The 13,419-nt window shown below is 41.4% G+C and overlaps 1 protein-coding gene across 1 annotated transcript in view; it reads right to left on the bottom strand.

Annotated features, from left to right (window-relative positions):
- The window catches only part of LOC136439578 (parathyroid hormone/parathyroid hormone-related peptide receptor-like), a gene marked incomplete at its 3' end in the record, with an annotated part of 53,574 nt that extends 40,786 nt beyond the window's left edge, over positions 1-12,788 (bottom strand). The window contains exons 1-2 of the mRNA XM_066434996.1: positions 12,640-12,788; positions 6,801-7,224 (exon numbers count right to left, since the gene is read on the bottom strand). Of these exons, the coding sequence (XP_066291093.1) occupies positions 6,801-6,860 (60 nt within the window). The remainder of the gene's footprint in view (positions 1-6,800; positions 7,225-12,639) is intronic.
- Between the last annotated feature and the right edge of the window lie 631 nt (positions 12,789-13,419).

Genomic DNA, 13,419 nt, shown 5'->3' with positions numbered 1-13,419 from the left:
AAAGAACCATGAATATGTTTCGTGACAGCAAAATTTGACTTTTCTTATGATGCCTATGTTTTTGGAATTTTTTTTGCAAACAAAATCAATTTGGTTCTTCCATTAAAGTTTCTCGTCTATAATTATGCCCAAAAAACGGGTGTGACTTACTTGATTGATAGCATTGTCATTAATATAGATCCTAGCCTTTTCTTTATTGTATTTCTTGTTCCTTCCTACAAAGATAATAAAATTTGTTTGTTTTTTACGTTAAGGGACAATTTATTTGCCTTGAACCGTTGATTTATCTTATATAATTCATTATTCATAGATGTTACTAACGTGTCAACATTTTTGTGGGACATAAATAAGTTTGTATCATCTGCAAATAACAGAGCAAATAATTTATTTGATACTGATGCCAAGTCGTTAACATAAATTAAAAACAAGAGAGGACCAAGAATGGATCCTTGTGGTAAGCCACATGTTAAGACATTAAGGGAGGAAATATTATTTCTATTAGAGACGAACTGTTTTCTGTTAGTTAAGTAGTCTTTTAGCCAACGAAGGGCAGAGTCGGTAAATCCATAGGTGAATAGTTTGTTGAGAAGTATGTTGTGATCTACTGTATCGAATGCTTTGGAAAGGTCAAGAAATATTCCTATAGTGTATTCGTTATTTTCTAAGGATGTGGTGATTTTGTCAACAAGTTGCAAGAGTGCCATATATGTCGAGTATTTTTTTCGAAATCCATATTGATGCGCATATAATATATTATTGATTTCAAGGTGATTCACAATCCGTGTATAAACTAATTTTTCCAAGATTTTTGAGAAGGCCGGTAAGATTGATATTGGACAATAATTGGTGAAAACACACAGATCTCCGGCTTTGTACAATGGTATAATTTTGGCTATTTTTAGGTCTGCTGGCACTACTCCGTTTCTCAGAGAAGTCTTAAAAACATGTGTTACCGGCTCTAGAATTTCGGGAACAATCTGTTTTAAGAGCAAAGCGCTTATTTCGTCTTGGCCAGGAGCTGCGTTTTTTAAATTCATAATTATATCATGGGTTTCCGTTGCGGTGGGTTCTTCAAAAGAGCTTATAGGTGGGTACGAATTAAAAGGTATGACTCAGGAGAAATATCTGTTTCATCAATTTCTTTTGCAAGAGAGGGGCCAATGTTTACAAAAAAATCATTAAATTTGTCTACTATGGCTTTTGGATCAGATAGCTCCAATTCCCCATCAATAAATTTATTCGGAAGAATATTAGTTGCTTTTTTCCTGTTCATAGTTTCATTAATTAGTTTCCAGGTTTTTTGAATGTCAGTGGATGCAGCTGTAAATTGGTCTCGGTAATATTTCCTTTTGTAATTACGAATCAGCTTGTTGAATTTGTTTCTGTACGATTTGTAACTTTGCAGTGTTGTCGGTGTTGGATTTTTTAGATATTTCTTGTAAAGTCTATTTTTCACTTTAGAGGACTTGCGGAGACCTGTAGTAAACCAAGGCTTGTCGATGCCTAGATTTTGCTTTGCTGTATAGTTCGATAGGGGGAAACATGTGTCAAAGTGTGAATTAAAAATTTGCATGAAATTACAATAAGCAGAATTTGCATTTGTGTTGTTTTGTACACAATCCCAAGTTTCCTCGGATAAAACATGTTTAAACTATCAATATTTTTTCTATTGAATTTCCTGCACTTGCGTTTTCCATATTCAATTTTCTTGTCTCTATTACATACATATTCTATAATGTGGAATATTGGGAGGTGATCAGATATATCTGTAACAAGGAGACCTGATGTGCATGGGCTCGTTAAAGAATTCGTCAATATGTTATCTATCAATGTCGCTGAGGTTTTTGTTATTCTTGACGGTTTAGTGATAGTTGGAAAATAACTACATGAATACAAAGTATTTAGGAAGTCCGCAGTTAATGAATGATTTTCACTTTTTAGAAGATCAAGATTGAAATCGCCAATCAAGTAACAGTTTTTGCCTTCTTTATCGATAGCATCTAAGGTCAGGGTAAGGTCACTTATGAATGTTTTTATATCCGAATTTGGGGGCCCATAAATGCAGCCTATTATAAGGCTCTTTGCCATTGTTAATGAAGATGCGGGGATTTCTATAAAGTTAACATTGATTCAATTTGTCCATTTTCTGCTTGTATAGCAAAATCTTTACGTTCTATGAATTGCATGCGCTCGTGTAATAAGATGGACACTCCCCCACCCATCATGGTTGATCTACAACTATGTATAGAAGTGTAATTAGGTATATCTACCACTCACATGACCATAGTTTGTCCAGAATACGATAATTTCCGCTGCAAAGCAAGCCGCTAGGGAAGGGGGGGGGTGCAAAGTGTTAACGTTCTACACTTCCCTCGGGGTATTCGGTGGCATAAGACCTGGTCGGTTCCTATAACCAATGGAACCATCAGTATTTTCGTACACACCTCGTGGCGGGACATGAACGCTTAATTACCTGCCGTAATAGACATGTGCAGCCCTGATCATGTGGAATTTCGACACTTTAAACCCTTGCGTGGTCGGGAAATTGCTGAGAGAAATATCGCTCTTCACCCAGCAGTCTCCCGACACTTCTTATTAAACATTGTCGACAGTGTTGACGAATGTTTATCCCCGTACCACGCACTTGTCACACCGTGTAACAGTGCAGGCCGTGCGGCTGGCAGGGTTACCATTGCCGACATCTGTCATCAGGTAAACGTAATGGCAGCTCCATTATCCCTCTAAAGCACATGACTGTTTTTAGCGATGGTCATTCAGTTTTCTTGTAATTGAAAAATTGGAAACTGATAACTGTCACATATTTACGTTCAGATCTATGGACACATCTATGGTTAAATCATAGGGAAAAGCTCCACAATAACGTTATCTTATTCAATCGTTGCGTGTTTTTACGCTATTTTATTTAAGCTATGGGAGAGAGTGAGTGAGTGAGTGACTAGCGTGTTTAATCGGAAACAACACACACATACACACACACACACACACACGCGCACACACAGACATACACACACAGACATACACACACACACACGCACGCACGCACGCACACAAACACACACAAACCCACACGCACACACACACACACACACACAGGACTTTGTTACCTATGGCTATGGGTTGGCACGTGTTTCCCTTTCGGATTTTGTCTATTTGTGCAAGGATTAATATAATTGTAACAGATATCTAAAGACATTTCAATGAAAGCAATGGCATCTTTTATAGAAAATGGCTGCCTGAATGTATCAGGTAGGTTAAAACACTACGCCCTCTGTGTGCTAGTTAAATGGGTATGAACTCTAAAGGTATGTAAACATTCCCTTACAGCACAAGGAAAATGTCAAGGCATTCTTCTCCGGTGAAGCATGATGACTTGATGTGTACAAACACATCTATGGAATCTTTGACATCAACAGCATACATGGCATGTGTAACAAACGTCACAATGTCGGTATGTACGGCAGTAAATCTTAGTATTGTGACGCTGACGTAAAATTAGGATCACAGTGAGCGCTCTCTGAAAGATCTGTCAAATGCTCGGACCCACATCAGCCTAGTATACAATTTCTCGCCTTTGCAGAAGTTCTACGTAACTCTAATCTTCTAAAGCTTTTCTTTGCTGTGCTCAGTTTTGGAAAGGGTGTTAAGAAGTTAACAGAAATCAGATATTTACAAAAATAGCGGTAAAAGGCCATGGCAAGTCAATATACTGTTTATGATTTATAAAAAATGACGCAAATATGTATTCGGGTTTTCGGTGGACGGTGTAATTCGTCTATTTGCATGTCAAGATTTAGCTTTTTTATCAATTTAAGATTGAGGTTTGAATATTCAATTTAAACAACCGACATTGCCTAGTAAACCTTAATATTAGGCGAATGGTGAGTATGGGCATGGACAGGGGATCAGAATCATATCACATTCATCATATCTTTGGATGTCACATCTACTTTATGACCACAAAAGCCACAAATCTTTTAGAGTCGCATATTCCCAAAATATAAAGTAGTTTGCATACCTCATTGCAGGTTGCTAGTTATATAATACAACCATTACAAAGAGTCATTTTATTTTTTCTTCTCACTTATCAAATGTCTAACGCTGCTAGGACATCAAGCAATACTAAGTGGTCCCACTTTAGATGTGTAAATTAGCGGCCTTTCCAAACGTTTTCCAGACAGAAATACAACCAAGCAGCCTGTTTTATGTTGTTGACTTAAGAGGAAAGTAAACCCAAACGAAAGAGATGTAAGTTGCATGCCAAGCAGTCGTGTCAACTTTCCATTTGAAATTCAAACAAAAATGGCTACATGTGAAAATTTTGAACTAATGCAAGACACAGTGCAAAGGATTACGGACATGCTAAGTTATGATAAGGGTACTTGTAACCCACCGAGGTGGCTTTGGTGCAATTCCTAAAATAAAAATCCAAAGCCTAAACTACCGTCTGGACGCACATCGGGACTGAGACGTCACTATATGTTGTTCAGGCTATGATCACCCTTCTTTATGTTACGACTGTCCCACTTTCAGCGTGGGGCGGTGGTGGTGAATTTTAACCCAGGCCAACTGGTACTAGGTTACGTGTATATAGGACAAGGATATATTTATTTAGATATTACCGCAGTTAAAGATTAGGCGTTTTCCAATTGGTCAATATTCCAACATCCCACAGTGTTACAGTTTGTTTAACCCTTCCAAGTTTGATCGGAGCGTTTGTAGACAGTTGTTCTCATTTGCAGCGTTCCGTCTCAGTTGACAAAACAGGCTGTACCTCAGGCTCTCTGTTTGGCAGAAATTTCACACCCTGTCAGCATGTGTACATACTGCACAGTATGTAAGACATGGCAAGGAAAACGTCCGTCAACCAGTAACTTAGAGCTCTTAGAAATAATATTGTTAGTCGTTTGTGTGTGTGTGTGTGTGTGTGTGTGTGTGTGTCTGTGTGTGTGTGTATGTATGTATGTATGTATGTGTGTATGTGTGTGTGTATATGTGCGTTCGTGTATGTTTGTGTGAATATGTGTGTGTTTATGTGTGTGTGTTTGTATGTGTGTATATGTGCGTGTGTGTGCGTATGCGCGTGTGTATGTCTGTGCGTGTGTGCGCGCGCGTGTGTAACTGTATGTGTGTGTTATTTTTGTACATGATGCGTACCCGTTCATCAGCTCACATTAGATAGCATATTATTCAACGTGCAGAAAAAAAAAATATCCGAACAACATAACACACACAAACAAGACTTGATCCACAATACTTTCTTTTCCTTAAGTTATCGTTGATGGCAGGCCTTCTCAAGATTGTAGAACTGAAATCAGAGGAAGGCCTGGGCCATTGTTGACATTGTGCTACATGTACAGGACCCTCTCCCCCTTTAATACCGGCCGCGCGTTTCCGGTGGTTTAGCAAGCCCAGAACACTTGACCTCACATCAGTGATGACAAACGCCACAGCTGCGCAGGCGCGTCGGGCAACACGAACTTGACCCTCTCCTCTCAGACACATGCCTCCGCACACAGAGCCTCCGCAGAACTTCTACTAACATTTTATCGCCCCAAGACTCTCCCAAACCCTTTAGAGAGTACCCTAGAATCCAGAGCAATTGTACCGGCCCGCGCTTCGAGCTTCCCCGGACCTACCCTCCCGCTGGCCCGACAACGTACCCCGCCCCACTTCCCGCTAGCCAAACAAGCTCCGCTAGCGATCTTGTGGGCTATAGCGGGAAGTGGGGCGGGGTAGTTTGTCGGGGCCAGCGGGAGGCTCGGTCCGGGGAAGCTCGAAGCGCGGGCCGGTACAATTGCTCTGGATTCCAGGGTATTTACAGAGCTGCTCATGTCAAACGTGAGATAGCAGCAAAACGCCTCAGGTTGAGCTTTTCTATTCTTAATAAGCATGGCTTGATGGGTTGATAAGACTAGCAACCCCGCTGTCCACGGACCGTCCATTATTTTGATATCTCCTATTTCACTTTCAGGTTAGGGTTTGGTTTTGAGGCGCCCATAATATATATATTTATAGATTCTGGTTGGGAGTAAATCAGTAATCCAACCTAGTGCCAGGATAGCCTGTATAACAAGACAGTGAAAGACGGTGGAAGGAGAGGGATAACCGGGCTCCGTCTTCCAACACCGTGCCCCAGACACAGCGGATACCATCCCACTAACCCTACAGCCTCAAAAAGGCTATGAGACTACCTTTATCATTGCCCACTATAGTCCCGACATCCAATGATAATATCTAATGTCATCTGTACAGTTTATTCATTAAATCTATATCATTGGCATCCCCGAAAAAGATAAGTCGATTTATTTTTCACTCTCGCTATCTATCCAGTCTACAACTCTTACGGCCAACTGCTTATACAGTATATTCAATCTTATCATATCCAGTCGTTAGAAAGCATATTGATGGGTAGCCGTTCACTGAAACTAAATTTGCTTTACAGATCCCGCTAGTGGAAATGTTTACGAAGCAAAAGCAACAATAACAACAACAGCAGCGACAGAAGCAAACAAAAGAAACATACACAAACTGAATTCCCCTTCTATCATCCTAATCAACCCCTGCATTGGAACATATTAACCTACATGTATGATGTAGCCCAACACTGCATGTACATACAAACGGTAACATGCCCACACCACTGGTACTGACGTATAAACCATTTATAGGCCACCCTGTCATCCCCCATCACTAACTCCATAGGTGCTGATGGCTTGTTGCGATAATTGTTAGAGTTTTATCGTTACGAGGCCCGTGTCCACAGTTAGAGTAACACGTACCTGTATTGAGAGGACCGTGAAAACGAGAAGAGTCACCACAACACGTCGTCCCCCCGGCATGCCGTCGGTCGCATCTATCGCTGTACAAAGCCAGAAGTTCAGGTCAGAATATCCTGGTCCCACTAGTACTGCAGCCGTTAATGCGCGTCCACTCCGAAATACGTCCCGCTAAGATCTCTTGTTGTTTATGACCTGTCGCCAAAGTGTTTTTGGAGCGACTGAGGGGCCTGTGAGAGTTCTTTTCCGAGGGAACTCTGCCGGCAGCAGGTCCGGGCTGAGCGGTGTCGTGTTACCGCTCAACCACAAATCGTCCTCCCTTGTCGGTTGGACAGCAGACCGAGTCTTTAGGTTCAGTAAGTTGAGTAAGGCCAGCTACGTTAGAGTCTCTGCCAGCCGCTCACGGATCAGGAAACTGCACAGTTGGCTGTGGGATAGAAAGAAAATGTGTATGTCTGTCAGGTAGTCGTCAAGATTTGCTCATGCCAACCCTGCCATTAAATTACCAAGGCGAATACTGAATTACATGGCATACCGCCGGGGAAGACGCCGTGAGAATATTTGACGACAGCATGCCAGAGTCCACAGGAGAAAACAAGCTTTTAGTCTGAGACAGAACGCACACGGACTGATGTGCATGGACCTGTCAATGTCATCAGATAAGACAAGCACTGCCAATTATAATCACGTCGTCTTCTGTATGAGGTTTAATGTGCTTCTACCATACGCCTGACTTTTTGTTAAACCTACGCTGTCTACATTAGAGCGACTGTGTGACTGTAGTACCTGCCAGGCAGGACCATAGGGGGTGATAAGGCTTTTCAACCCCGGGCCTGCAATTAATTTCAATTATACAAGTCTAAACCGGAAACTATACTATGCCTCTTTTGTCTTATTATTATGTTGAGATTATAATGCCTTTGCAATGTTTCTGTTTCTGAAAGGAAGAGAGGATGAAAATGTAAAGACACCCACACGAGAAGTAAGAACATGAGTAAACAAGAACTGGTCAAAGAAGGTCAACTCAATCTCAAATCACGTAAGGTATACCATCAGGTCGGAGTGCCTTGTGGTATAAAGGAAACGGGCTTCAATGGCCTGGTTCCTAATCATTGTAGGCACAAACTACGACCGACCTAAATGATCTGTATGGGCTAAATGGAGAATATCAGTCCTGACCGTGAAACAGGACAACTTTGAGCATGAAAATTACCATACGAAATGGGAAATGAAATGAAAACAAAAGCGTAAAGCACAAATATGTGATATCTATATGATAGGAATTCGCCACTGTTAAAGAAAAATGGCAGAGCGTTTCTCCGCCAACTACATATCCCCACTTTTGCATGGCCCCCTCCCCCGTCTCATATTGATATGTACAGGTGCACTGCACTCGGCACAGCACGCCATTACTGTGGTCTTCTCCCACAACACTTTTAACGGTCATGCGGACTTTGTTATTATCGTCCTCCATCATGGATGTCATATCTTCAAAGAACTTCTGATGCTTCGATGAAAGCTTTTTATTGATCTGGTCTTAAACTTACCACTTTAAACTGTAATGAATGTACAGTATGAGAAACGAGCCGACTTTGCGGGGAATGCGGCCGACAGAAGTACGGGAGAATCCGCCATTAAACTGTAAGTCCTGATCATATACACGCGCCATGGAACGGACTGGAGGCTTTCTCCTGTCAGTATAGATCTGGAACATCTCTACTCAGACCTGCTGTAACCGTGGCTCCCAGTCAACTATCTGGTCTATCTAACGGTGATTTTGCCTGCCTGACCGAGGTGTGACCCCTGAGCTCGTCATTCGGGTTAAGTAAGCAGTGTTGTCACAAACATCAATAGAGCATTTGGATCAACTGTTTAGTTTCAATTGGTATTCTTGTCCTGTTCGTCATCGCAGTAAGGGGATATGAAGAGATAGGTTGACGGTGTTGAGCCCAGTGTTATAGAGCTTTGTTGCCTCAGGCGACCCGAGGAAGGGCTTACTGAAGTCAGGTGCAACCGTGAACCTGACAAACTTCAGGCGGGTCTCGGGAATAGATTGGCGGATACGCCACGAGGACACCCCCCCACCCCCGCAAAGACGTGTTTTAGCAAGCTGATCACACGGGGAAGCAATCATGTAAGAACGGGAGAGTTGGAGTGCTGCGTTCAGGATTGTAATTAGATCTAAAACAACTTCACAAACCCTGTTTGATCATTCTTTATGGGTAATAAAGCCAAGACTGTGTAAGACTCATGAAACACGTTTAATGATCTGGCATCCACACAACCCAGGGGCACCGAATCTGGTGCCTGATTTCAAAATTGCGCGATAAACCAGGAGAATGTAAACATTGCACTGTTGGTGACAACACTAACCGTTCTGCATGTAATGATATACTTACCTCAACTCCAGTCAATATTTAGGTGCACAGCTCGGCGGTTGCCCATCAAAGTACCGCCCGACAAAACAACCAATTTATGTACAAGAAAAATAGTCAGAATTGTTGTTCTTTGGCCTTGTTAGTGCTAACGGTTATGTGATTGAGACTTGACTCACGGGTGAGTTCGTTGTCACTCACTGAATATTGCTTCTCAAAGGCAGCTGGCATGGCAGTCAGGACAAACACGCTGGCTGCCTGTCATCACCTGTAATCTTTACAGATCAACTGGGGCTCGCCTGGGGCTTTGTAAAGTATCAGAGGCGAATCTAGCTAAACAACTCACGAAGGCTGCAGCTTCGAAAATACGTTTTATGTGATGACTCAACGGATCCACTTTGCAGAGAGAAGTTACTACTTTAAACAAATAAAGCACAGCACTCCAAGCAGAGGTGTGGGTCCGGCTGGATTTTTTACGTGTTCAGTTTATGCATTTTTGTCCAAAGCACTTTGGCGACATAACAAAAAGGGTACAACATAGAAAGCCCGACAAAAACACCTAAAAACATGTCAAAAACCAGCCGGACCCACTACTCTGCTTGGAGCGTACACTGCTTCAAAACTGCACCACTGCTAGGTACGGTAAAGTCTCATTTACTATGTCTTTCAAAATCTGTATGATATGAAATAAAGATTTATTCTATTCATATATATTGACTGTACCATTTCATCATTACTTTCAACTTACGACACTGCAATTTCAAACCTTTGAGGGCCCATATAATATCAACATACTCATATTTTTTCATATGACCAGTTTAAACATATATCAGCACACTAGACACATACATTGTATACTAGTCATGGCCACCAAATGATTTTAACCCTATCTAGACAGCCCCCCCCCTCATAACTTTCAAACGGCATGGTGTATGGTCAAATTTTCATTGGGTGATATTAATAAAAGAAAATGAAATATTAATCCCTATCCATAATAAGACTTGATTATTTGAGGAAGATAATGTGTTCGTGGAACTGGAACATTGCGTGTATAATCTTTCTATGTTCGGCATGGCGGCCTTGAAAGGGTGACACCTGTTTCACCATGCCATCCATTTTTATGGAGAATTTCAATAATTAAAAATAGATGAATAAACTCTAGTTCAGTCTAATCTAACGTGAACTGAGTCATATTCATTGTCAGATGCTTACGATACACATATGATACATGTAAATCATTTGTTCTTTAAGGAGATACATACTTGGGTAACACTGCTGTTGTTGGGCCATGAGAGTATTAAAAGTCACAAAGTTACGTGTCTTAAACTGGCATTCTAATAATGTACTGGATGACTAACTGGATCTCACCACAAGAACCAGCGTAAGAAACTCCGCACACTCTGGAATTGCAGGCACTACGATTAGGATGTTTTAATAATGTGATCTGTATATCTACCGATTCGAAGCCTTTGTTTCACCTATCACCGACATTCTCCATGTAACGTTACGCGACATGTGTGCTATATTGATTAACATGTCGGTTACACTAACAAGGCAAAATTAGTGATTTATCACTTTAATCATCAATATTCTAATGTAGCTGTCCACATAATGCAAGAAATATTGGTTAAGTCTATTTCCTGACTGGCAAGCTCCTATCTGACTGATGCATCTTCTACAATTGGTCCTGAAATAAGCAAGAGAACAAGAGACAAGTAAAGACCGACTTATATTGTAGTGACTAGCCTGTCAATTTATGTAGCAGAAACAACATACCCTTTAACAACATATGTTTGCTGAGTCTGTCAGGCTGTTTGCCATGTCAGTTTTAAATTAATTACGGGATAAACAAACCTTCCATGACAGCAAGAAGAAAAGAGATCTGTAGTCTCTTCAACTCTGCAAACTTCTGGCCACTTGAACGCGATTGAAAGACAATTTGTAGACAGCTGTATTGATGAGTATGGTAATATATGGCGAGAGGGGGGGGGGACTTTAACTTAGTTTAAACCAAGAACTTCTAGAGCCCGTAAGGGCACAGACAAGCCGTCGATTGATATCACTTGTTCATTTAGTTTCAGGGACTTTGCTTTTCTCTGTTTTGTGAGGCTAGTGAGCATCATTAGCAGACAGATATAGACCAATGTTGCGGTTAAAACTAGGAATACCTGAAAAACAAGCTTCACAGCCTGAGTTGTATTTGCCCTGTATAAATAAATAAATGAAACATATGTGTAGACCAAACATACAGCAAGTGAAAGGGTAGCAAAAATTAGTAAACAGTATAGAAGAAGTTAACATAACATTATTCCAAAATAACTTTGTAATAGTTGGTGTACAAAAACCAACACAGCGCTTGTTTCAGAAGGGGCATATTGTAGTCTGAAAGGTACTCATATCAGCACCATACCACCATTAGTTGTCTAGCAAAAAATAGAAACGCCAAGCCTTGTGGTTCAAGTGTCTATTCTCAGTGTCGAAAAAAACATCGACAACATAGACAAAATGTTCCATCTTCCGTGTACGTTAGTTACCTATACTAGAGATTTGGATAATCTGAAAATCCTGTGTGTTGCATCCTGAAGTTCTAACTGTTATGTGCGTTTGTCTTCAATGAAGGGGTTGTGTATGGACCATTGTATAACCTCCTCGTTTAATCTGATTGACAGTTACTCATTGCTGAAGAGAAGCGCCAGGGGATCTGGAGTTCTAACTGTTCCGTACGTTATACGGCCCCAGACCACCCGCTACGTCACGAACTAGAGCGGAAACGTAACGTAAGTACAGGTCCTCTTCTGTAGAGCTGAACATGTCCGAAATGTGCAACAGATGCTGCTGATTTCCGCAACCCTTCTTCTCCTCCCAGCTCCCCGAGTAGTTAAAGCAATATAACCTTCCCAATCCAGTTTAAGTTGCCATCAAATATCGCAAGGAAGTACATGAATTATCTGTGGTAAACATTAGGAAGAATGTAGAACATACTGGTAAGAAGCCATTTAACCACTTGTCACTAGAAGCCAATTACGCTTTTAGATAAGTTAATAGAAAAAGCACTACATGCTGTCTAAATTGGCCCAATTCAAAGGTGTCAAACAATTGCCGTCTCCTCTCCTAACCACCCCTCATGTGTGCTTGATAGACTCCTGACCCATTAAGCTTAAGGAGGTAGGTACCCAACCCTTCACAACATAAAGTAAAGAGATGAGTACAAACAACACTGACGCCAGTAGCTTTTCGTGATCGCAGACTGCAAAAGTTCTGTCCTTTTCAGTGTTCCTATACGAAAATTCACGTGCGTTTTCCAAAGCCAGGTGCCGTTACTGCCCAGCCGCTGACAGCAGCGTACCTGGGTGTTCGGTCGTGTTGACACTTTCTACACTGTACTAACCACGGAGAGCGGCTCTGTTCAAAGTTCAATAGGATGTTTCTATAGATCATGGAAGGTATCATAACAACAACGTACTTACCCCAGGTGAGTCAGAGGAAGGAGACAGTAGTAAGAAACTGAGCAGTTATAAAAGCATTTGGGGATAATTGAAGACTCGGGTACACTTCTTATCCTGACTAGTAAAATAACAAAGGTGTTTGCCAGGCAGCCAAGCAAATGACTCCCCCTCAATAGATGGCCAATCAGATGTGCTGACACGTCGTGCAATCAATATTTGTATTGGGACGGATTTATTGAGATGTTTGATTGGATACAACAAACATTACGATCGAAGCAGATAGTAACCAACTGCCCCTGTTATCATACTGATGTCACAATGCTTGTACTCGTTGGTAAGGTGACACTAGAATTGGTCGAGTTAACATGTGTTTTGATATGTTGGTAATAGTTGTGTATTTCTCAAAAAGGCCTTAGCAAATGTAATCCAGTAACCCACTATAATCGCTCCAAGACCACAAAGGGCAACAGACATTTGAGATCCCGGCATGCTATTGGACGGAAATTTGATACAGGGTGATTTTAAACATGGAAGGCTGCATGGAACGCCACGAATCTTTAATGAGGCTTTAGAGGACAACAACAAAGTCAGATGTTTATGAAATGGCAGTGAACTGACATTCTAACACATATAAAGTCGTGAAAATGGAGCGTTAAAAACTGTTTTATACAAACCAGAGAAAATCGAGTGTGTGTGTGTGCGTGTGTGTGTGCGTGCGTGCGTGCGTGCGTGCGTGCGTGCGGCGTTTGTGTGTGTGTCTGAACACGATAACTCGAGAATGCCTGGGCGGATTGTCTTGAT

The sequence above is a fragment of the Branchiostoma lanceolatum genome, chromosome 8 (genome assembly GCF_035083965.1).
Source record: "Branchiostoma lanceolatum isolate klBraLanc5 chromosome 8, klBraLanc5.hap2, whole genome shotgun sequence".
In the NCBI taxonomy this organism is placed as follows: Eukaryota; Metazoa; Chordata; class Leptocardii; order Amphioxiformes; family Branchiostomatidae; genus Branchiostoma; species Branchiostoma lanceolatum.
The sequence above is the reverse complement of the archived record's forward strand: the minus strand, read 5'-3'. Positions and strand labels throughout refer to the sequence as shown.